The sequence below is a fragment of the Heteronotia binoei genome, chromosome 2 (assembly GCF_032191835.1).
Source record: "Heteronotia binoei isolate CCM8104 ecotype False Entrance Well chromosome 2, APGP_CSIRO_Hbin_v1, whole genome shotgun sequence".
In the NCBI taxonomy this organism is placed as follows: domain Eukaryota; kingdom Metazoa; phylum Chordata; class Lepidosauria; order Squamata; family Gekkonidae; genus Heteronotia; species Heteronotia binoei.
Window position 1 is genome coordinate 144,876,425 of NC_083224.1, and position 25,861 is coordinate 144,902,285.

The 25,861-nt window shown below is 41.4% G+C and overlaps 1 protein-coding gene across 1 annotated transcript in view; it reads right to left on the minus strand.

Moving 5' to 3' along the window:
- Nucleotides 1–9,845, minus strand: part of KYAT3 (kynurenine aminotransferase 3) — a 36,106-nt gene extending 26,261 nt beyond the window's left edge. Inside the window, exons 1-3 of the mRNA XM_060232171.1 lie at nucleotides 9,701–9,845; nucleotides 2,904–2,962; nucleotides 1,789–1,933 (exon numbers count right to left, since the gene is read on the minus strand). Coding sequence (XP_060088154.1) covers nucleotides 1,789–1,933; nucleotides 2,904–2,962; nucleotides 9,701–9,799 — 303 coding nt within the window. The 5' untranslated portion in view covers nucleotides 9,800–9,845. The remainder of the gene's footprint in view (nucleotides 1–1,788; nucleotides 1,934–2,903; nucleotides 2,963–9,700) is intronic.
- Nucleotides 9,846–25,861: the final 16,016 nt, after the last annotated feature.

Sequence of the window (25,861 nt, forward strand, 5' to 3'; positions counted from 1 at the left end):
TTTCACGGCTTGTCTTACCACACCCCAGACTACCACTTTAAAGAACAAGAACACTGGTTATAAATGAAAAGACGTTGGTTTCGGGTGTGGTATATCTTGCACTTTTGTATAAGTTCTTTATACTATATTTATAAATCCAATAATTTTTTCATATTTGAGGCTGGTTTATCATGGATGCCTTAGTGCTTCTTACCTGCTTCCCAGCTGGGAATTAGCAACCCTAAAAATCAGGCCTCATTACAAAAAGCTACAGTATCCAAGGAAGCATATCTTAAAGTTATCTAATCATCTAATAAAAGATGAAAAACTTCTAAGAACAAAATAACTGGGTATCAATAGCAAACTATCATATACTGAACAGCACCAGGTTTTGTTTGGTTATTTTAAAGGGGAAAAAAATCTAATGGAAAATTTATGGAGCAATAGGCAAAGAAAGAATTCTTTGATATACCAGTATACCTGACCTGACATATACCAGTAGCAAGATCAATCCATATTAATTTCATAACCAGGCCTGGAAACGCCAGTAGAAACTGAGATATTGATTATGAATATAACACAGAAAGAGGCAGCAAGATGGCACTGGTGGTGTAGTCACTCTCTGCCGTGTCTTCTGATAAATCTGGTAAAACTGCCTTTTAACTTTTACTAATAGTTTAGATTCTAAATTGTAAAGACATTGATAACAAGTAGCTTTTGGAAGTCTGCTGTTCCCCTCCTAAAGCAGTTTTTGACTCTTAGTTGGTTTATCTGGCTGTTTTACCTGCTATCTTTGTTTTCTCCGGGCAGTGAAACAAGATAATTTGTGACAGCTGCAAGATATCTCATTGACTTTCTTTTTGGTAAAAACTTCTTAGGGGTTTTGAAACTTGCTTTCTACAGCTTGCAGTTTATAGCTATTGTTGTCAATTATCACACATGGATCAGAAAAAGCATAGAAGGAGCCATTTGGATACATGTTCTCCAACTAACATAAGTCATAAGCAACTTGACAATGCATAAAAGACACATAGAAAAGACTAGATCCCATGCAAAAACTCCAGTTACTGAAGAAATTCACATCTGCAGAGTGTGTTTTCTCCAGCTCCCCTTCCCATTGCAGATACTGCTACTGGGGAGGACACTATTGGGGGGGGGGGGAGACTCATCAGTCTGCAGGGGAAAATTAGTGCAAATATCAATCCCCCCTTTTTGACAAGTGAAATCTGCCACCGGATCCAACCCAAAATGAGTGCCTACACAGTGAATTTATGAATAAGGCCAATGGCTAATGTATAAATAGAAATGAATATAATATAAATATAAATAAATATACAAATATAAAGAAGGTCAGGATTCACCTTCATGTTCAGCCATCTTTACGTGGCACTGGGCAAGTCACTACTATAGTATTCAGATCCAGTTCTCAGAGGAAAAAACAGGTGGTTTGCAAAGCCCCCTGGTTTGCTGAAAGGTGTATCAGCAATTAACTATCTTTCATCAGGAAAGTACAATCAATTGTTTTCAATTCATCTGGCCCAGTGCATAGTCTTCTTAAATCACAATAACACCTCTACAGTTTGAAGCTCTGAAGTTAAAAACCACATTTCTACTCTTCTTGAAGACCATCTTCTTTACCCTTTTCAAGACCATAAAATTAGCATAGATGTGTTGTACTATAAAATAAAGGTTGTCTTTAAAAAGGAATCTACACTTGACATATGGAGCATCAAAATTCACACCCAGAAAGAAGCACACAAGCATTCTAAAATACGGCCAGGCAAGCTCAGAAACACAAAATATACTCACAAAGCCACGTGTGTATTGGTTTAACCTATTCACAAAGGCTACTTTTGCCAATTCTTCTTGTAAGTAGTTAGGAGGAGCTATATCAGGAAAGCCTTGTCCAAGATTAACAACTGAGGGATCTGCAGCTAAACTGGTAAATTCTACCCTATGAAAAGAAAATAGAACTGTATTACAGTTTGGCTCAATGTTTTTGTTTTTGTTTATACTTTTTAAAAAGTTCTATCAGTAAGGCATGTTTGAATTTAATGCAGTGATCATCAGTTGTTCAACTCAACAAGCTCCGTATATTTTGTTTAATTTTTGTATGCTTTCTACTTTTTTCAAAATGCCATGTAAACCTCTGGTTTTTCTCTTGTAAGAAATACCTTTTACATATTGGATACTAGCCTAAATCTTTAGAGTTGTTCCACTTTGTCTAACTCTGTTAAAATCATTCTAACTTTGCTACTGATCCCCATTAATGGTGGGAGGGGATTTGTCATATAGGAAGCTAAGGGAGTAATCCTACAGTGGTATATTAGGATGAAGTCCTATGTTACTCAATAGAGCTTACTCTAAGGAAAATATCCTTAAGACTGTAGTTAGAGTAGGAAACTGGTTGCCAAAAAAGAATCCAGCGGTGGCAGCTTATGGTTTTGTAGGCTTTTTGTCTCATGGATAGGTCAAGGACAGTTTGGGATTGGGAATGCAGGAATTTAAATTGGAAGGGTGCTGCATTTAGGACCTTTGTTACCAGAGAGCTACAGAACTAGACTCTGAAGCAACCTGACAGTACTAAAGAAATTTCCTCCAGAAACTTGGGGGACAGAAATGAGGGGCTGAAAATAAGGTTGGCATCTTTTATAGAGATCTCTGTAACTCTGCCTTGAAGAGCAGCATAATGTGTAAAACATTAGCAGAGAATCATCTTTACCACCATACTATATTTGTTAAAAAGTTACATACAATTTCTATGCATCACAGTGTTAGGAGGGGAGTCCAAAGAAGTATTTTTTCCTGGTCAGCTACCAAACCCTGCTAAATACTATACAAACCACTCTACAAAATATAGGCTTTTCCCATCATTTATGCATTCACTGCTTTTCCATTTGCATTAATCATTCATTGATACTCACCATACATTGCTGTCAAGACCTTCAATTCGTTTTGCATTTTTATGTCTGAAGGTCATAGCCTACATACAAAATTAAAAGGACAGAGAATTTTTATTAGAATTATGCAGTTTCCAAATGTTAGACTCTGTGGTAATAAGGGATATTTCCTCTACATAGCAGACCACCATGGATACAAATAATACATGTACAGTCCAGTATAAAACTGAACTCTTTCAGCATATGCGTTACAATAACAAAGAAAAAACAATGGATTGGATCCCAAGCACCATGACCATCAGGTACTTGCAGAGACAAATCTCTGCCTTTCCCTACTACCAAATACGACCCTTGAAAATCCAGTGCTGAGAGTCCATGGGACAGAATGCAAGATGACATTTGGGGCTCCAGTGCAGGAGGGTGATGGCACCCAATTCACTTTCCCCTCTGAAGCCCCCTGTGCTTCAAGAATTTTGTCCAGAAGGGTACTCTCCATCAGATGAAGACAAATCAGTCCTGAACTCTCCCTTGAAAATAAAATAACTAACCTGAAGCTAGTGTACTTTAATCACATTATGAGAAGATAAAACTCATTAAAAAATACAATAATTCTAGGGAGTAGGAAAAAAAAGAAGACCCAACATGAGATGGATTGACTCAATCAAGGAAGCCATACAACGAATTCCTCTCCAGCTATTGCTGCTGTGATGGTATATCTTCAATAGTTTTAAAAATATCAAGAAACAACACAATTTTGCCCACTTCAGTATCACTCCTTTTTTTTCTTTTTTCTTTTTTAGAATCTTAGCAATTAAGTATCAATTTCTTCAACAAGGTCAAAACAAACAGGCATTCTGTTTCAGCTTTGTTGGGTCAATAACTTGAGCACATTCCTATAGGGATGGCATATACATTTTCTAAATCAATCAAAGAGTGCTTTTTGCATCAGTACAGCGAGATCAGTAATAATATTCACTGCATTCCTCAAAACACTGTTCCAATATGTCTGAAGATCCTCAGGAATAACATGGAGTGTGAAGTGGGCAGCAGATCTACAATCGAAGAGGGAACCTAAAAAAGCACCCCCTTCCATAAGTGGAAGACAAATCTGGATTCAACTCAGAATGTTCGGACTGTATATTAGAAAACTGGAAAACTGACCTTAAGAATTATGCCATATGATCTCCCTGCACTTTCAACTAGTTGTAAGAAAGGGGGAAGGAGAGCCTGCTCAGTGAGGACAATTTACAAGCCAAAGGTCAACTTTTAAGAGACATTTTCACGTGGTAATATTATTCAGGCATTTCAGAGAATGCCTGCCCAATTATCAACAATTTGATGGAAATTATTCCCTAAGACTAGAGCTGCAATTAGATTCCAGGAAAAAGTGACAATTAAAAGCAGAGTACTGATTTGCTTTAAGTGCTTCAACAATTGCTGAAAGTAGCATTCTGGGTTGCTGCACAGACTCCTTTTAGTTATATGAGTTAAATACCAGCCCTCAGTCTCAAAGATGAGAATCAGAACCCTGTAAAATGTAATCAAGCAGGCAGTAATAAGAGCCATCAACAGAGGTATCCACACCATAAAATATTATCTTCAGCATTCAAGCAAGCAGCCCAATCAGTTCCACTGCAGGTTTCCAGTAGTCCAGACTTTATTTTCTTTTGGGGTGAACAAAGGTGATGAGTCATGTTGTTGAGAAATTGACCTTTTATCATACTGTTTGTATATAAGTGTTCATTTCTACCCTGGACTTTGATTCTGTAAAGAATAACACCCTTGGTTTGTGTTTTTGGATGTGTATCCAAGACACTATAAGTGGTAATAGCACTGTATAGCATTCACTTGTTAACTGTATTCACCTGGGAGCTGACAAGTTAACTATCTGACAGTTGGCCATCTAACTCTGACATTTAACTTTGACAGTTCAAGATCTAGATCACCTCAGATCAATTGTTTAATTAGATGGGCACAGTGATAGGTGTTGTAATTAAGGAAATGACAGCCAGCCTTGTATTAAGAAAGCCCAGTCAACGCCATTCAAAGACCATTATCCATTCATGCAGAAACAAGAAGAGAGATCCAGAAGCTCAGGGAGAAGCGTGATTCTCTGCCAAAGGACAGTGCTGGAAGGCTGTTGATCTGAATGCCTTGAAGGGAGGTTTTTCCTTTAATTTCTCCAAAACTTCCACTGAGCTGACAGTGCTGCTGAGTTACTATTATCTTTATTTCAACCTTGAGCCAGGAGACAGCTGAAAACAAGTTTTGGTAAAAGTAGTTTAGAGAGGTTTGTTATTCTGTGTGTTCCTTTGTACTCCGTACACTCCCTTTCCCCTTACATGGTGTTCTTACTTTTTATACGTTTTGTAAATAAACATATTCTAAATTGGAGCGAGTGCCGGTTCCATGGGCAGGCATCATATTAATGAAAATAATTTTGCTATCCAAGGTAAAAGAATCCTGTCTTATTAGCATTACTGTTATCTAAAACTTGGCCAAATATTTGAGCAAGTACACCCGATATTTTGACACATGTCAAAGTTATTTATTTTATTATTTATTTACAAAGCTTGTATTCAACTCTTTTGCTCTTACAAGGTGGTGGTGGTTGTCCCTATGCTAATTAAACTGGACTTCAATCTGTTCTGCTGTGCAGTTTATTTTACTCTAATTCTTAGATCCATTTCAAATGGAAGAAAACTGATCTATCAGAAGATTTCTACACACAAACACAAGTGTCTACCTGCTAGGGCTTGCTAACATGTCTGGAGAAAAATGCCCTCTGTTTAATAGATGCCTTTAGTGTGGAAATGAGCAGCTAAAGCTTTTCATGGCATGGAGGTAATTAACATCACTTGTTAAATAACATTCCATTATGTCTCTGTTGAAGGGACAGTTCTCCAGGCTCATCTCATGCCCGGGGAGTTGCTATTTTACTTTCGCGGCTTTCGCGTTCTCTCCAATTCTCTTGTCAGGCTTCGAAAGGAGATGACCGTGGTAGATACCTATTTGTGAAGGGCAAACTCAATGAGGAACCTATAACCCTAGCTGCCTTATATGCGCCCAATTCAGGACAATTAGACTTCATCCATGAGGTTATGTCTAAATTAAAAGTCTTCCAGGAAGGCCCTCTAATTATCGGTGCTGATCTTAACTTCCTCATGGACACCCAACTAGATAGAAAATCAAACTGCACATCATCTCGCCCTCCCCCTAATCGACTCTCTTCACCTACGGGCCTGCAAAAAATCATGATAGACATGGGGCTTACAGATAACTGGAGATTCCTCCACCAGAACGAGCGGGATTTTACCTACTTTTCCTCACAACACCAAACTTACATGCGCATTGATTTTATCCTTCTTTCCAACTCTCTTTGCAATGCCCTTATAGATGCATCTATAGAATCAAAACTTTGATCTGACCATGCCCCAGTTCTCTGTTCCCTTAAGTCAACGGAACAATATGACCGTAGTTTCTCCTGGAGACTAGACAATCACCTCCTATTAGATAAAGAATTCTCGGGTCAAATTGAATGTGAAATCAAAGAATTCTTTAGGCATAATCTGTCTGGTGACCTCCCTCTCCAAACGATCTGGGACGCGTGCAAAGCTGTCTTACGGGGCAAGATCATAGCATTAGCGGCTGCGCGAAAAAAGAAAAGGCATCACCTCATTAGCACCCTAACTGCCACAATCAGAGACCTTGAGCTTCAACACAAGCGGACGTGCAACAAGAAAATTTACCTCCAATTGCAAGAAGAAAGGAAACGGCTAGAAGCTTTGGAAACACATGGAATTAAGCGCAACCTACTATTCACTAAGCAGGCTTATTGTTATAGAGGCCCTAAATTCCAAAGGCTCTTGGCTTGGAAAGCCAAGCATCAAGCTGCTAACTTAAATGTGAAGGGTATTATAGACCGTAATGGTGCTTTATGCACTTCCTCTAAATCCATTTTGAAAGTCTTTAAGCAATTTTACTCCTCCTTATACCAATCTCAAAACCCATCCTCAGATTTGATCTCAACCTTCTTTCAATCTATTGACTCCCTCCCCATGATACTAGAACCTCACAGGAGCTTTCTTGACCGTCCCATAGATGAAATGGAACTGGCCGAAGCCATTAAATCTTTACGTACAAACAAATCCCCGGGCCTTGATGGCTTTACCTCCGAATTTTTACTCCAGGCTGTTAGCAACGTTACTACCTGCTGGAATTCCAGTCAGTAGTTTAAGCAAGTAGTAAGATGAATTACATGCATCAAGATGAAAATGCTGATATGTGCTTGAATATACCAGTTACTCAATTAGCAAGGAAGGCAATTCCTGGCCAAAGCGTAACTCAGGCTGCAATCGCACACACTAAATAATTCACTTTTCAACAGGATTTTTCTGTGTGAACTGGCAAAATCCAGTTGGAAAGTGGACTGAAAATGCATTATTTAGTGTGTGTGTGATCATAGCCATAATAACTAAACATGCGCTCCCAAGGGGAACCAAAAGCTGCAGTAAAGAAAAAAAATGGTACAATTATTATCTACTTTTCAGCGAGGCATCTCTAAAGACTACACCCACTAAGCAACACAATATAGGGGATAGTAGAACCTGGGGTTCCCCTTCCATTCCAGGTGTTAAACAGTCTTTGATTTTTCAGGATTAGATTTGAATTTTTCCCAGTTACATTTAATCCTGTGTTTAGTGCAATTTGTGGCCCCTTGTTTTTCTCATGCTGACCACAAAATATGTCAGCTAGAAAACCAGACCATGACAAAAAGACTAATCCTCTAGAAGCCATACAACATTTATAAAGTAGAATAAACGCTAACCCATAATGCATACACATAAAAATATTACACAATGCAGCAGCACTTCACCATCCTACAGGTAGAAAGAAAGAGTCTCAAAAAGTAAGCCCCAAGCACTCCAAAACAATATTATAATCCAATGTCTTATTAATAGGTGCTTGCTGACTTCTCTGGATCTGGAGACTCTTCTCCCAAAGTTGGAGTGCAAGAACCTTGAGCTCGATTATCATTTTGTCGCTTTGTCGAGAGCCCTGATTCACCCTGCTATATCTATAAGCATACCATTAACAAATCTTGTTCCAGTCTCATGTTTCTACAGGGATTACATGACAAAAAGATAAACACAACTTAATGAAATACTTACAGCCTCCTTGAAAATGTTTAAATTCATTTCGAAGTGGAACAAGATAAAGCCTTCACTGTTTTCAAATATTGCAGTACATGTCCTTCTACTTGGCTCCTTATTCTTACCTCACCCTGTAACTAAGTCTGTTAATAGCAAAAACACAGTGCTGCAGACCCAATAGCTCTTAAAGGAACAGTTACACATGTAGAAAACACTCTAAATCATTAAAATGATTCAGTCGGGGGGGGGGGTGTTCCAGTATATCATACTGAACAAATGCCTGTCCCTGTCTGATTCAGTTTTTCTGTGCTGCAGACCCAATGACTCCTTAAAAAAACAGTCACATCTATAGGAAACACCTCAAATAGTAAAACTGATTCAGCACAGAGGGTTCCACAGAGGATTCCACTGTCTCATACTTAAAATATATCACGCCTCTTTCTGATTCAGTTTTTTTCTTATGTTGATGTGATTATAAGAATGGACCTTCAGTTGGTACAAAATAACCACCCTTAAATCCTCTATAGGGTGTTGTGCAGTATGAAAATAGGAAACTAAAGGCGCATCCATATTTAATAACCTGATCCTCAATTTATGTTCTGTGACACGTGCCCAGAGACTCCTAGATGAGTTCCCTATGTAAGCTTTATTACAACTACAGAAAACAGCATAAATTATCCAGGAAGTATGGCAACAGAAAAATCTGGTAATCTGATGTTTTTGTCCATTAGGAAATTCAACAGATGCAGTTTCCCAAACCTGCTGGCAAACGGCACAATGCCTACACTTGTGCATTCTGGCCAGCAATTGTGGATTTATATTCACAAAGGGTTCCAGCACATCCAATATTACAAGAAGCCCCTTTAAATTTTGGGTCCTTCAGCACACTATAGTGGGACCTGCCCGACAATTAGGGAGGTCCACCAGTATTTCACTCTATCTGTAGGATGGTGAAGTGTTTCTGCATTATGTAATATTCTTATGTGAATGCATTATGTGTTAACGTTTATTCTACTTTATAAATGTTGTATTGCTCCTAGAGAAATAGTCTTTTGGTCACGGTCTGGTTTTCTAGCTGGTTTTGTGTTACACAGACCATGCTCCCTGCAACATAAAATGTCAGCATAGTGAGGAATCATTTGTTGCATCTGAAGAAGTAGGCTCTGGTTCATGAAAGCTTATGCTGGAATATGGTTGTGTTAGACTTTAATGTGCCACAACACTCCTGTCCTGGTTAGCCCTTTCCTATGGCACTTCAAAAATTATGAACATATTATGGCATTAGCTGTCCTGGGCTAGAAACCACTTTGTCAGATAACAGAATTATGTACTCCACTAGTATTATCCTGAAGGAAGCAAATGTAGATAGTCATACTGGTCCTACTACTAAGCTAGTTATTTTTACTTTTGGCCATGTCAACCACATTCTACTGATGCCATTATATACCACTGCTATAACAGATACAACAAGAAGAGAAACAAATTGAAGGGGGTTCTAGATCATACAGACATTTTCAATCAAGAAGGGCAATTAACTTTTCAGTGGCTAAAGAATAAAATAAGTGCCTTCAGTAGATATCGTCTGAATTCAGGATTGCCATTAGCACTTCTCACAAGAAACAAGAAACATGTATAATCCCACAACTTATATATAGATATAATACGTACTGGAGAAGTTGAAAACCTGACGTATCTCAAAGGATAAATAATCTTCAGTAGCGATGCTCTAATGCCAAAGCAGTAGAAATATTGCTGAGCAAAGAACATACCTGTATGACAATAAGTTTTGAGGGTATAAAATGACTGCACAGAGATAAGCTTTCTCTAACTGCAAAAGACTGTAATTGTATAATTGTTTTTCCAAGCTATCATTAGCAAAAATTATTTATGTTCAGAATGTTTTCTACATAAATAAACTAACTTTGGACTATACCCCTCAGTGATTAGTTACCTGACAGTAAAAGTGAACAGGCAAACTAAAAAAAATAAGATTAGCATTGAGTTAAAGAAAGGCAGTTTACTAAAGCACATCAGAGTCAGAAGAATGTAAACAACCTGTTAATGAAATTTAGACCAAGAAAACTAGTGAAACAGAAAACAGCGATGCTTCATGATACCAGTGTAAAGAAGCATACAGGTAATTTGAACGTTATGATAACACATATAAACCAATACAGTTCAAGTTGACACAAAACAGATCCCAGAGTCAGAGGGCCTAGTTTATGGAAAATCCACATGTTGCAGCACTAAGTAAGGCAAATTTTATGTTAGGAATTATTAGGACAGGGATTAAAAATAAAATAGCAAAGTATCATAATGCCACTATAATATATTCCTGCCACTTTTAAACTAGGATATACCATTCCAGTAACTCTTCCCATAAAGTATATCATAGAGATGGAATAGAAAAGGGTTCTAGACAATGCAATCCTGTATAGAGTTTGTCCACAGAAAGTACAGAGAAGTGTTGTGCTCTGGAGTCCATTAGCACACAATAAAAAACTGACCTACTTTATTTGTATGACTGATGGCAACCCTTGCCAATCATTCACCTCTTGGATGCTAACATCAACACATTATGACTGTAGCATGGACTGCCATATAGCTTCTCTGTGGTAACCAGCATGTTGAATTTGGAGGCGGGGGGGGTCGTTAGTGGTTCTGGGAGAAATCTTTATCAGAAACAGGATGTATGATGAATGCACTATTCAATGCTGACGGGAGCTGGGGTGGGGAGATCTTTAAAAGATGGTTTATCTTACATCCATAGCATCCCAAGAGTGAGGTATGATAAATACTTAATACATCATTTGGTCTGCTTATGAACCATTTTGCCCAGTTACCGGAATAGATCCTGACAAGATCCTGGCATCTATAAAGGCCACCACTTGTGCACTGGACTCTTTCCCAACCTGGCTGCTAAAACCAAATAAGGGTCACATTAGTGAGACTTATGATACTACCATAAATCAGTCACCAATGCAGAGTACCTTCCCTCAGCCACTCAAAGAGGCAGATATCCATTCACTACTTTAAAAACTATCTCTACACAAAAAATCATGAGGCCAATTATTGCCCAATTTCTAATCTGCCCTTTCTGGGCAAAGTGATTGAGAGAGCAGTAGCAGACCAACCTCAGGTCTTCTTGGATAACCCATCTGCTCTGGACCCTTTTCAGTCTACTTTCCAGCCAGGTATGTGGCAGGCATGGGGCAGGCTTTAGCTGATGGCTTCTATCTGTTATGTGGCCCTCCACCAAACCAGCGCAGGTTTGTTTCTCCTACTGAATCTATTTGCAACCTTTGATACAGTAGCAGATATCACAGAGTGTGCCTTGAACTGCATATCAGGGGATGTGACTTCCTTTCAGGCTCAAGGTTTGCCACTGGAGACAAGCAATTTTCAGTGTGGAAGCTGACTAGTGGGGTTCTACTGGGTACAATCTTATCCCTTACGTTATTTAACCTCTATATAAAGCCTCTGCATGTGTGGGTAAAGTGCTGTGAAGTCACAGCCAACTTACGGCAACCCCATAGGGTTTTCAAGGCAAGTGAGTAAGCAGAGGTGGCTTGCTTCCACCTTACTCTGCAAAGTCTTCCTTTGTGGTCTCCCATCCAAGTACTAGCCCTGCTTAGTTTCTGACATCCTATGAATCAGGTTATATTATACCATTCTGCATCCCCTATAAAGCCTTTAGATAAAACTATATGTAGATTTGGAGTTGGATGTCATCATTATTCTGCCAGCACCTAGATCTCTTTTCATCTATCTATCCAAATCTCTCAGTGATGCGGTAGAAGTCTTGAGCCACTGACTGCTGTGGTCAACAGCTGAAAGAGCAACAAACTTAAATGAACCCAGATAAGGCAGAAGTGATGTTAGATGGAGATCTTAAAGGACCCTGTGCTTGTGCTTCCACCTTGTGGGGTTCAGCTGATTCTTGCTGAATATGTTACCCTAGAAGTTATTTGGGATCCAACTTTGCTGCTGAAAGAGCAGGTTCACGTAGCTGTAAGAAATGCTTTCTTCCAACTCAATCTAGTTCACAAGATGACCTCCTACCTGTATGCGGCTGACTTGGACACTTGGGTCCATGCAACAGTAACACTGAGATTAGGCTACTGTAATGCACTCTACATATGTCTTCTCTCAAACTCAACTTGGAGATTCTAGTTAGTGCAGAATGCTACAGGTCAGTAATTATCAGAAGCTAGGTGGAGCATGCATATCACTACCACTGACAGTCACTCCAAGGGCTGCTTGGGCCTACATTCCAATGTAGAACCAAGCAGGGATCTGAAGCCAATTTCCTAGCCAGCACCTTGTAGGAGGTGCTCTTACATCTTGTAAGAGGTGTACTCTAACCAGTACACCTCTTACAAATATCACATTCCTAAAAGTTAACATTGGAAAAGAACAGGGGGTTTCAGAATAATTGTGTTAAAAAGCTCAATTCAAGGTACTGGTATAGAGAAAGGGACTGTGATCAATACTACACTATCCATACCGGCTGAGAGTATGCTCCTGTTATGTAATTTCTGTATCATTTAGCATGTTGTGTTTAAACGTTTATGATTGGTTTCAGATCTGTTTCATATTTCTGCAATCCAAACCATAGTGCGCTGTTTATTGGATGCCCTATCTTGTTGATAATATCAACTTGCACTTGTCATTTGCCTTGATTTTCAGTGCAAAAGATAAGCTATAACTAATGTAATTTTAAATATATATATTTAATATAGACTAGTTAATTCCTACAAAGAGCTCTGGGCTGCATACGTAATCCTTCCCCACATTTTATTCTCACAACAACCCAATGAGACAGATTAAGCTAACAGCAATTGACCCAAAGTCACCCAGGGAACTTCATGGCAGAAGTTCAAACTACACATTTTTAACATATCATGTTTGGATTCCACCAACCTGGCTTTCACTCTGACTCCCTAGCCATTGCCGTATCTTTGATTTTCTCCAGGGTTTCATTTAACAAATGCTTTCAATGTTTTTAGATGGAACACATCACCATAGGATTCTAAAACTTACTTGGGTTCAGGATGCAATCTCAACTGTATCGTTGTTTTTGCCATCAAGTTGCAGCCAACTTGTAGCAACCTTGTAGGGGTTAGAATATGCTGAGTCAATAAAAATATCTGCCCCAAAATCTGTGTTTTAACTGGAAAAGAAATGATTTTGCTATGAGTTTTACCTTTAAACTTACATGACAACTAGATGTTCCCCTGTGCAACTGCTCTATTCTCACAAGCTCAGTTTTTATTTCAAACCTCGGTCAGACTAAAAAGATGTTACTGAACTTTTATTTTTACTGACAACTAGATGTTCCCCTGTGCAACTACTCTATTCTCACAAGCTCAGTTTCTATTTCAAACCTCGGTCAGACTAAAAAGATGTTACTGAACTTTTATATTTTACAACATCCCTCAGTAAATGCCATGCAAATGTATGGAAACGCAGGAAATAACATTCCAATGTAGGCCCAAGCAGGGATCTGAAGCCAATTTCCCAGCCCAACCATCTAACCAGTACACCCCTTACAAATATCACATTCCTAAAAGTTAACACTGGAAAAGAACAGGGGGACTCAGAATAACTGCGTTGAGCGACAGGTTAATTTGTAAAGACAGGAATCTCAGGATTGTCTCTTTAAGGAACAGCGGGTGCCATTATTAGCTCTAAGCGAAATACATGCTCAGAGTCTAGTCACGCCTCCCCCATCCCTGTTCTAAGGCTAAGCAGGGGCCTAAATCAAGCCCCTCTCGCCTCGCCTCTCTTCCCAGCTCCGAAGAGCAGTAGCGGGAACTCAGTGCCACCTTCTACCTTCACCGAAAAGTGGAAGTACTTCAATGGATTTCGCTTTCCCTCAAGGGGCTGTATGTTCGCAAAGGCGCCCCACTAACGCCCTTTCCTCCCGCCGCCAGCTTCTAGGGTCGTAAAGGAAGCAAAAACCCCTTCAAGAAGGCATCAAGTGCGGAATGGGAGACACTAGCTCGGATTTCGCTTCTCCGGCCACAGCCTTAACCTACCAGGGGCTGCTGAAAAGAAATACGGACGCAGCCTGAACCACTTAGGATCGTCTCGTCAGATTTCACAGGCGCCAAATCTGCAACCTTTCTCCCTCCCCTTTGCCCGCCCACTCGAGAAACGGCGAAAAAGACGCGGCAGGGTAGCGGTAAGCTAGGCCTCTTTATCTCTCCTCCCTTTCCGGAGCTGATTGCATCCAGTACGCGGGCCGCAACTGGGGGGGGGGGTGCTGTGCGTGGCACGGGTAGTTGCTGCCCGCTCCCAAGCATTCGGAATCGTCCCCCTAGATAGGGAATTTCTTTCCCTCGATAGAAATTCAGTTAGCGCAGCAAAACTGGGAGATGGTAAAAAGAGAATGGAGGTGGCGACTTTGGCCCAAAGCAATGGCCATGTAATACTTTATTGTATAATTAACTGTTGTAAGTTCTCCAGAGCGTTTAATCGGGCTGTGTTGGGGAATGGCTTTTAACATCCACCCTTGTTAAGAGTTCTGGAGAGCTGAAAAGCTTGCGCACTGTTTTGTTGGTCCTAATAAAATATTTGGGGATAGCTCTAATAAAACGTATTACATGAGTTTTGTTTTTCTAATATTTAGGGTTGCCAGCCTCCAGGTGGAGCCTGGAGATCTCCTGCATTTACAACTGATCTCCAGCTGGCAGAGAGCAGATCCACTGGAGAAAAAGGCTATTTGGGGGGCTGGACACTGGCATTGAAGTTCGCTGAAGTCCCTCCCCTCCTCACCCCCTCCCGAATCCACCAATGTCTCCAGTTATTTTCCAACACAGACCTGGCAACCCTATGTTATACTGCTGTTGTAGATAATTATAATGCTTGCTTTGAATATATGTGAGCTGTGAATAAAAATATTACACCCTGTACTTGTATTTCATGCCCTTTTAGCCCCACTTTTTTTTTTATGGCATTTAAGGTACTTAGGTGCATGTGTGATACATGTCAAAAAATTCCCTTTGGCAGATAGCAGGTACAGAATCATATAGTTGGAAGCAACCTCCAGAGTCATCTAACTGAACCCCCGTGCACAGTACAGGAACTTCACAAATACCTCCCACCAGGGGTCACTTTGTAGAAAAATAGATAGCGGAGCTCATCCAGGGATTGTTATGCAGCTGCACCTACTATTCAATGGACAAGGTAGGTAGGAGGGGGGAACTGTCAGAAAGGTTCAGGAGCTGCTCCTGTGACCTGCTGAAATTCAAGGCCTGCCTCCTGCACACACATACATACCCAGTGACCCCTGCTCCATGCCTGGTCAGAGTTGCAGATTGACCAGGACTCCTTGAAAAAGACTCCCTGCATGTGTAAAAATAGTATGCCTGATAAGGCTACACTAAGAGCCAATTTAAATATAACACAAGAAGAACTTACCATATGATCTTGTACATGCCCAGCACCTTTCTTAAATTGCACTGGCATGCTCCTACATAGATGTGACATTAGTGTGCTAGCCACACAGCTCGCCAAGCCCTGTATCTGTAGTGTCCTAGAGTTGCAGCTGAGAATGTACTTGAAATGGATTCCTGGGTGTGTGAAAGACTGTGTGATTTATTTATTCAGTTTACATCCCGCTCTCCCCACCAAAGCAGACTCAGGGTGGTTTACATATTAATAAAAACGCAATATAAAAGCAATAATATATTCCATAAACATTATAAAAATACATTAATATGTAAAAACTTAAAACAGTATCAGGTGCTATATTGATCTTAAATGATGGTGCGTTTAATTATGGCGGATAGCCATCGTGTGTCATTTTGCTATTCAGCTGTTCCTGCTAAGTGTTCTATATAACATCTTAAGGTCATAATTGTACTTTGAGGTGGTCCTGATAGTTCGGTGTCTGTTGTGTTGCCTTTAATCTTAATTAGCAAATGCTTGGCAGAAGAGCACCATCTTGCAGGCCCTGCAGAACTGTGGAAGCTCTCACAGGGCCCTAACCTCAGGGAGCTCACTCACTAGCATGGAGCTACAACAGAAAAGGCCTTGGCTCTGGTCGTCCTGAGTCTGGCCTCTTTGAGGCCAGGGATTGAAAGCAGGTTTTGTGACCATAATCAAAGTACTCTCTGGGGAACATGTGGGGAAAGGCGATCCTAAAGGTATGCAGATCCCTGGCCATATAGGGCTTTAAAGGTGAGAACCAACACCTTGAAATGAATCCAGTATGCAATACTTTCAGCACAAGTTGAATGTGCTCCCATAAGCCCCATTAACAACCTGGCTGCAGCATTCTGCACTAGTTGAAGTTTCCGGGTTTGAGACAAGGGTAGCCCCATGTAGAGGGCATTACAGTAATCCAGCCTCAAAGTGACCATAGCATGGATCACTGTCGCTAAGTTGTTGCATTCAAGAAAGGGAACCAACTGCCTTATCGACCAAGGTGATTCTCTTATCTGCCAGCATCAGGTCAAGGCTCACAGCCATTAGTCTGACACATTTTCTACCTGAAAGAAGGGGGGTAATCATGAGAGTGCATTGAAGCATGCAACTCCTCAATGGCCCTGTTTACAAGATGTGTTTGTACACTGGTTCATGTTATGAGAGAAAGTGAACACCAGAATGCTAGCACACCACCTATCTCTACACAATTCCCAAGTGGTTAGGTGATTGGTCCAGCACAGTGGTGCCTGCTTTCTCTACCTCCTTGACTGTGTCAACATTATAGACCTTTTCATACCCAATAAACTAATCTTGCTCTGCTCTGAATTAGACTTCTGGGTTGATTGGTTTTTCTAGAATGATACAGAGATGAACAATGCAGAAAAAACTCAGCACCCTTTCATGAATTCATTGTATGCCAGTTAGCCCAAGGAAGTTAATTTTGCACATTTTGGTGTTTGCTTTCTAAATACAACAGTCCTATACCTTTTATACCTGGCAATGCTTTACTATGAAAGCCTCAGAATTACAGCAGCTGTTGATGCAACATGGACAGGCTCAGTTGATCCACTAGACAGCTCTAGGCAACCACGTGGGATACGAGTAGAGGAGGCCTAGCCACCATGACCAGCACCCCAGCCACCCTCCTGCAGGAGGGACAAGGAGGGTGGGTTGCAGTTTCTCACTTCCCTGAAGCCCAGTGGGGTGCAAGGGTTCTGCTGGGGAATGAGGAGGGCCAGCAGTGTGGGTGTCACCTCCTTGAAGCAGGAGTGCAGGTTGGGCAGCCTACCCTAGAACACCCAAACTATTTCAGATGGCCTTCAGCACAGCAACGGTGCTGTCAATTAGCAGGTTTTTCACATTTTCCTTGCCTCAGTCCTCAATGCCCATTCTTCCCACACTCTGCTTTGGGGTGGGGGGGCTTTTTCTGAGGGTTTTTTAAAAACCTGGCAATGGGCATAGTGATATACCATTATATTAATATATCAATAGCTAACTTTTTTACTTCAAAAAAGCATGTGTGTGGTGGGGCAGCAGTCACAGGTATTGGGGCAAGGAAAATGGCTGCTGTGTAGGTGGGACTGGGGAAATCCAGACTTCCCCACCCACATGGCAATCAACTTAACTTTGTTTTCTCAAACATCACAACAAATGAGGTTTGGGAAAGATTTCAGAAAAGCTGAGGGAAACCCAGGTGGTACACAGAAGTAACATGATGCTGTGTTGAATTAGGAAAAAGTCCCACTTCCTAAAAACATTATAGCTGGGGCAAATCACCCATGTGGAAATGGCCTTCATGTTGTATACATGGGGGGAAAGTACGGTAATTTTTAAAAATCTAATTGCCTCTATCAATGGCCAGTAGAGTGCAGCATTTACTTAAAATAAAGTTCCAAAGTGCCCTTAGATTTTAAAGCACATCTAATGGGGAGTGGGGTGTGTGATTGCATCTTCTTGCAGATTCATATTCATCAATACTGAAACCTTCCCATCTGAACTTCTATGAAAAGTTATTTTAAAAAATTATCAAGAATTAAATAGGAAGAAGAAAATATTTGCCATATACTATATATGTTTCATGTTTTCTTCTTCCGGAGTGGTAGCCCATGTTAGTGTGCTATGGCAAAAACAAACAGTCTAGGGACTCCTTAAAGGTAAAGGGTAAAGGTAATCCCCTGTGCAAGCACCAGTCGTTTTTGACTCTGAGGTGACGTCACATCATGACATTTTCACGGCAGACTTTTTTACAGGGTGGTTTGCCATTGCCTATAGGCCCTGTGGCGCAGAGTGGTAAAACAGCAGTACTGTGGTCTGAACACTCTGCTCGTGACCTGAGTTTGATTCCGGCGGAAGCTGGATTCAGGTAGCCTGCCCAAGGTTGACTCAGCCTTCCATCCTTCCGAGGTCGGTAAAATGAGTACCCAGTTTGCTGGGGGGAAGTGTAAAAGACTGGGGAAGGCAATGACAAACCACCCCGTAAAAAGTCTGCCGTGAAAACGTTGTGAAAGCAACGTCACCCCAGAGTCAGAAACAACTGGTGCTTGCATAGGGGACCTTTCCTTTTTTCCTTTTTTTGCCATTGCCTTCCTCAGTCATCTACACAGGGGCTCCTTAAAGACCAACATTGTGGGATGTCCTGATACAGGACAAATTAACTACTACTATTGCTATTCTAGATGACACTAAAGCAGGAGACTGGTTTATACAGAAGTGGTTCTCCTTCCTTAACTATGTAAATAATGCTGATACTGTATTTGGAAAACTGCCGGCAAAATATATGAATTTTATGATTTATTAACCTGAAATTAGTTGTAACTCATTGCTATATGAAATGATACTTTTTTGTACTTCTTAAGGATGCCTCTTTAGAAATAATATGTGGACAATATCAAATGGGATGGTACATGTAAAGCAATGTTATGGACCCCTTGTTGGGGTGAGTTTTTGGTTATTGTAATGTTAATTAAAAATTTAATAAAAAATTTAAATTATATAAAAAAAGACCAACATAATTTTATTTCATCACAGTTATATATTCTAATCCACAAAAGCTTACGCTGGAATAAAATTTTGCTAGTCAGATGCATGTTTACCCAGAAGTAGCAGTTCAGTCCTAAACAGAATTAAACCTCTTTTAAACCCAGTAACTTTGATACACTTAAAAAGGTCCAAGTAGTCAGCCGTGTTGGTCTGAAGTAGTAGAACAAAATAGGAGTCAAGTTGCACCTTTAAGACCAACTTAGTTTTATTCAGAACGTAAGCTTTCGTGTGCTCTCTAAGCAAATCTAAGAGGAATCTAAGAGAGATTCCTCGTCTGATGAAGTGTGCTTAGAGAGCACATGAAAGCTTACATTCTGAATAAAACTAAGTTGGACTTAAAGGTAAATTGAGGATTGAGGCACTGCTTTGCATAGGAGAGAAAGAAAGCCTTCCCCAGATTGGCTGACACAGGGAGGAGGGAAACTGCCACAGAAAGCCTTCCATTGATTGGCACTGCTTCATGTAGGAGATTAAGAAAGACTTCCCTTCATTGGCTGAGGGAGAGGAGGAGAGAAACAGCCACAGAAAACCTTCCCTCACTTGGCTGTGGGCTCCTCCCCATTTCTCCCTGGAAAACTGGGCAACCAGAGAGACATAGACAAAAAAAAATGTGTCCCTTTGCAGCAGAACATTTTATTCTAGGTACAGAGAGGGAGAAGGAAAGAGAGAGAGAGAAAGAGAACATGGCCCGGCCCAACAAGGTCTCATTTATGTCAGATCTGGCCCTCATAACAAATGAGTCTGACACCCCTGACTAGGTCTTCCTGGTGAATGTGTAAAAGGAAGAGAAGTGAACATAGTCCCCCTGTTTGTTTGGAGGAAAACTCAACACCCTAGGATGTTCTGCTTTTGTTTTCCTGTTAGTCTAAAGCAGGGGTGTCAAACATGCAGCTTGAGGGACGGCCCCTAGATAACTCCTATCAAAATCGCGAGCAACTCACTTTTGTCTATTTTCTTCTCCCTCTCTTGCTTCCTTCTGTGTCACAGCTAGCTTTGCCAGGCTTACTCAATCACACAGGATCTACAGAGCAAGACCTCTCTTCCTTCTGTTGGATGAGGCTCCTCTCTTTGGGAGGAAGGGGGGGGAGGGAGAACTTGCTTTGCTAGACTCTCTCAATTGCACAGCAGAGCTGCTGAGCCAAGCCTCTCTTCTTTCTTTTGGCTGAGGCTCCTCCCCTGCTTGTTCCCTTACATCTCTGCTACCTGACATTACATTTTATGACACACATGATATGGCCTGATAAGGTCTCATTTATGTCAGATCCGGCCCTCATAATGAATGAGTTTGACACCACTGGTCTAAAGAAGTCAACTGAAATGCAACAGATGGTTACATTTATCAGCTTCAGTGATTAAATTACCCTAAGTGAGATCACAAAAGTGTGTACTTGCAAGCTGTGTTATTTTTTGCTGCTTTGTGAGAGAATGTGTGTGCGTGTTCACTTTTATTTTTTGAACAGAAGTGCAGGCAGCTGCTGGGAACAAGGAAATGAAGACTATTCAGGGGAACTGCACTGCTGCATTTTTATTTATTTTTTTTTGGGGGGGGGGGGAACTGCCCTGCTGCCTCTACCCCCAAAGTCTTCTGACTCCACCCTCAAAGTCCCAAGGTGTTTTCTGAGTGGGACCTGGCAACCCTACAACCAAGCTTGGTTCTGTCAGTAATGGCGGGGGAGATGCCCTTTCCAGGCCTATTTTGGCCTCTGAGGGAAAACTCATTGGGGTCAGTCCTGACTAGGGTTGCCAGCTCTAGGTTGGTGGAAAATTCCTGGAGTTTTTGTGGTGGAGTCTTTGGAAGCCAGACTTTGGGGAGGGCAGAGACCCCCAGCTGAATATAATGCCATAGAGTCCACCCTCCAAATCAGTTGTTTTCTCCAGGGGAAAAGAGATCTATTATCTGGAGTTCAGTTGTGATACCAGGAGATCTTTAGCCTTCACCTGGAGGTTTCCTACCTTAGGCCTGGCAGCACCCTCTTGGTGACTTGATGTCACCTGACTGGCATGACTTAATTAGCCCTGGCTGTTTGCTCCTGTTCAGCAGCAGCCCCCCTATGACAGCCACTGTGACATGGCAGTCAGCAATTCAGAGCAGAATCTGCCAAACCCATGTTCCTACTGTGGAAGCTGACTGGGTGATTTTGGACCACCAACAGACATTCAGCCTAAACTACCTCACAGGATTGTTGTGCTGATCAAAAGGGGAGAGGAAAATTATGTAAACTGCGGAGGTCCCCACTGCAGAGAAAGACTGTCCTTTTCCTAGGGGGGGGGGAAGAGATTAAAAGCTGAACTCAGAGAGGCAGATAAAGGTAAGTTGATGGTTGACTGGGAAGGAGAGGGTGGCTAACTCCGGGTTGGAAAATGTTTGGAGATTTGAGGGGTGGAGGCTGGAGAGGGTGGGGTTTGAGGAGTGGAACCTCAGACAGGTACAGTGTCATAGACTCCACCCTCCAAACCAGCAATTTCCTCCTGAGGAACCATTGCTGCCAATCTCTAGGTGATGTCTGGAGATCACTCAGAATTACAACTGCTCTCCAGGTGGGCAGATATTGGTTCCCCTGGAGAAAATGGTACACTCTGAGTCATTATACCTTGCTGAGGTCTTCCTCCCATGACAGCCAGTGTGACTTGGCAGTTGGCACTTTCTTGCTGTAGAAGCCAACTGGGTGATTTCAGATCAGTCACAGACTTTCAGCCTAAACTGCTTCATAGGGTTGTTGTGCAGATCAAAAGGCGGGGAGGAGAATGATATAAATTGCTTTGGTCCCCACTGTGGAGAAAGACTATACTTTTCCTAGGTAGAGGCTGCAGGTGGAGGAGATGGAAAGCAATCTACTCCCAACCCTGTTGCCCCCCATCCCTTCTTTCTCAATCTACCCCCCTTCTCTGATAACCTACCCCACATTCCCCCACTTTCTCCATTTCCTTTCCCAACAGCTGCCTTCTTGAAATATCTTGCCTTCCCTCCCCAAACTCCCCAATGCCATGACATTCACCCACAGCAAATTTCTAGCACCCATTGTATTCCTCTCCACAATGGGCCTTATTACTAGTATTTACATGTATTTTTGCTCAGTAATCTACAGGGAATATACTCTGTTTAAGTGCTATATACTCTATTTAAGTGGAAAATGTGGTAGTGCTAGGCCCCTAGGATATGTGTTTGTAAACTATTTTTACAGAACCAAGAAAGAAAGAAAAATAGTAAAATTAAAAACTTCGTTATTTTAAACTTGAAAATCAAAACTTTTTATGTTAATGTAGATAAACAACGTGAAACTGAACAGACCAGAAAGTCATTTGACTATTTATGGTTTCCTGTTTGAGACATTGATACAACAAACCAAAAATGATGTGTTCCAAACTAAAAAACCTGAATCTGAATGTCTATTTCAGTATTGTTTGATATCCACACACACGCTCAACATATGCTGTGATGTCATTTATTATTATTTACTGTACAGCAGAGTTACACACAGGAAGCATATAGTAATATCAAATATGTAACCAAGTTGATCCAACAGGCAGGCAGACCTATTGGGCAATCCCCCTAAATACTAATATCTAATTTTTCAACGCACTCAATCGTAGCTGGTGAAAGTTCAAAGAGCTCAGTTACATCAACCTGGAAAGCATGACACTCACATTCCTATGACAAATGGAAAATAGTTTGGTAGGCTTTACTGCAATCACATTTGTTTCCCAGTATTTTGCCCCATTTAAATAACAGGTCTGCACAGCTTCTAAAGCCTCCTTATATTCTGTTAGCCATCTTCCATGCTTTACATGGCATGTCAAATCATGTGCACTTCTCATTGGTGTTTATCAGGTTATGGATATTGGGTAGAATTGATTGCATCCATGTTCACAACCATTGATTCCCTAGATTGAAATTGTGATTGCAGGATTTGTGGAGATCTTATTGCTGGTTGTCAGGATCTTAGTCTGGATAGGTCCACCTCAGCCGTGTGTTTGTAGATGGGCAACTTGGACTGATTTCGCACTAAGGCTTGTTCCGAGTGGAGAGCCCTTTGATCCCAGCACTTCTCTCCATTTTCACACAAGTTGTCCCAGATCTGCGAGTTGGCGTGCTGTTCTCCCATGGCAAGCAGAAACTGCTTGGAAGAGGATCCTGCTTGCTGCGGAAGAGTGTCGCGCCAACTCGCCGATCCAGGGCAACTTGTGCGAAAACGGAGAGAAGTCCTGGGAGCAAAAGGGCTCTCCACCCGAAACAAGCCTCATGCAAAATTGGTTTCTCTGTTTTCAGTTATCTTTCTATATTCACGAAGAAGAGAATCTTGTCCTAGGAGATACGGGGAAGCAATGTGGCACAACATGGGTAGCCAGTAAGTCGGACTGGGTTTAATACATCTGCTGATGGTTCTCATTGTTGAATTGAGTTGAACATCAGGTTTGTGGACATGGGGGCTGTTGAGCCACAGTGAAGCACCATATACCACAGTACTATACACCAACTCCAAAGCTGAGCATCTAAGTGTTGCAGCAGACGTACCGCAAGTTGTACCATATAATTTTTGGAAAAAGTTTTGTATGTGTATTTTCACTACTACATTGATAAGATGGTATTTATAGTTCAAGGTCCTATCCAGGGTAATGCCAAGATAATTAGGTGTATGGTTGTAAGTCAGGTGCCATTAAGGTAGGCATTCTGAATGTATTACATGCTTATTAGACCTGCTGGAACAGGAAACACCCAGGTTTGTATAAAAATATGCAATATAACAACAACAAAAAAGTATTGTTAGGATCAACCCCCTTAATAATAGAAAAATTTTATGTACCTCTAGAAAATGGTTATCCTCTGAGACCTCAGTGACCAACTACAACCATATTGTCAGCCTTCAACCCTTGGTTTCTGTCAGTAAAAAACGGGGTGCATTTTCAAGGTTGTTCTGGACACCCATTCCACCTCTGCTCCCCTCCGTCCTGCCCTGCAGAACTCATCAGAGCTAAGCTCAGCAGCAAGCAACAGTGAACTAGCTACTATGCAATCTGTACAACTCATTCTGGTGTGGCAATGGCTATGACTTGATGCCAGACAACTTGACTTGGCCCAGCAGATGCCTCTACATAACATGCATGACTTGGCCCAGCCTGGCAGTGGCTACCACACAAGTCACCTGAGTGACTTGCTACCATATGACTTTTGCAACTTGGCCAGACTTTATCCAGGGAGAGACTGCTAGGAGAAAGACAGGATGAAAGGCTGACAGCCAGTGTGGTATAGTGGCTAGAATTTCAGACTAAAATAATCAAGACCCAGGTTCAAAAACCCACTGTGCCATGGATCAGATCTTGCAGAGTGACTTTTGTCTTCTTCTGGTCCAATCTTTTTGAAATTTGGTTTTTAAATTTTTTATTAAGTTTGAATATAAAGAGGGTAGGAAATGCGGCGTTATAGAAGCAAAAATAGGGAAGGGGATACAAGATAGAAAAACAAACAAAAATATAATCTTTTTGAAATTTGAGTTGCTTTGTTTAGGAGAGGCACTAACAGCTTTGCTTTAAATTTGGTGCCCCTACCTCAAAACACCTGCCCCCCCCCGTGAACCCCAGATACCCCTGAAATGATTCTCCATTATAGCCCATGGGGCTCATTGACTATAATACTCCGCATAGGCTACAATGGAACAGCGGAAAAAATCTAATTTTTTACCCACTCCTATTATGCTTTTCAGTATGATTTGTAGCCTTGAGTCACAGTAAAAGTGGGATATATTTGAATTTGGTCAGGTTGCTAACATTTAAGCAACTTCCTGTTTGTTAAGTCAGGCAGGGTTTCAGACAGTTGACTGTTCTCTGTTATACTTGACCTGTAAATCTGTCATATTTCACATTTTAAAAAAGTAGACTGCAAGAGTCCCCCTCCCCTGAGCTCTGAAACTTGATAGGAAACATGTATTTTTCAAAAGGCTAACTCCTGAGCTAGAAACATTTCTTCCTTATCCTGGCTGCACTGATTGACTCGAGAGGAGGGAAATTCAATCTGCATGTGTGCAGAAGCTGAGATTCTACTGGCACTCTCCTGGGAGTAAGCCCCATTGAATAACACAGCATTTATAAGTAGACCTGCTGTTTAGGAATGCTTCCAGAGCCATAACCACAAATTACATTCTACTAGCCTCCAATTAGGTTCTGTGCCTAATTACCTTGTGTGTATCAACGTTAGCCTTAATTACTCCTGGGGAAACATACCCTGGATCAGTTAACACATATGCACTATTTAATCTGCTCTTCTTGCTGTCCTGCAAATATGCTGAATCCAAGAAGATAGTAACACTTATAGGACCTAGTAGGAGTCCAGTAGCACCTGTGATTCAGCAACCTTGCTGAACTGAACAGGATGGAAAAATGCATGGGAATCCCACACAAACCGCCTGGAGTTGCATGAAGGGATGAAGGCAAGCCCCGTTCCGAACTAAGGTGGTGCTCCGGCCCCATCTGAACAATTGTAAGGAGTCGGGACGGGGAGTGGTTGCTTTCGTGTCTTTATTTCCAACGAGCCCTGCGACGTGAAAGAGTCACTTTATCTTGACACTGAAAGCGAATCTATGGTGACGTTTTTGAGAATGGCAAGTTTACTGAAGGAAGTTCTATAAAATTAAAGAGTCTCTCTTCATACCCGGGATAGGTTGAAGCCACGCAGTGTTCGGCGGCGTCTCCTAAAGACACAGCCTGGGAACACCTTTTTCTGACAGGTGAAAACAAGATCGAATGCGAGCTCCCTTCGGCTTAGAGGAAGTTCAAGGGTTCCTTTTGTCTCTAGTCCCTCTCTCTCTCCTGGCCCCTCCCACTGTCCCCCCCCCCTTACGCCATGCTGTTCGTCTAATCAGC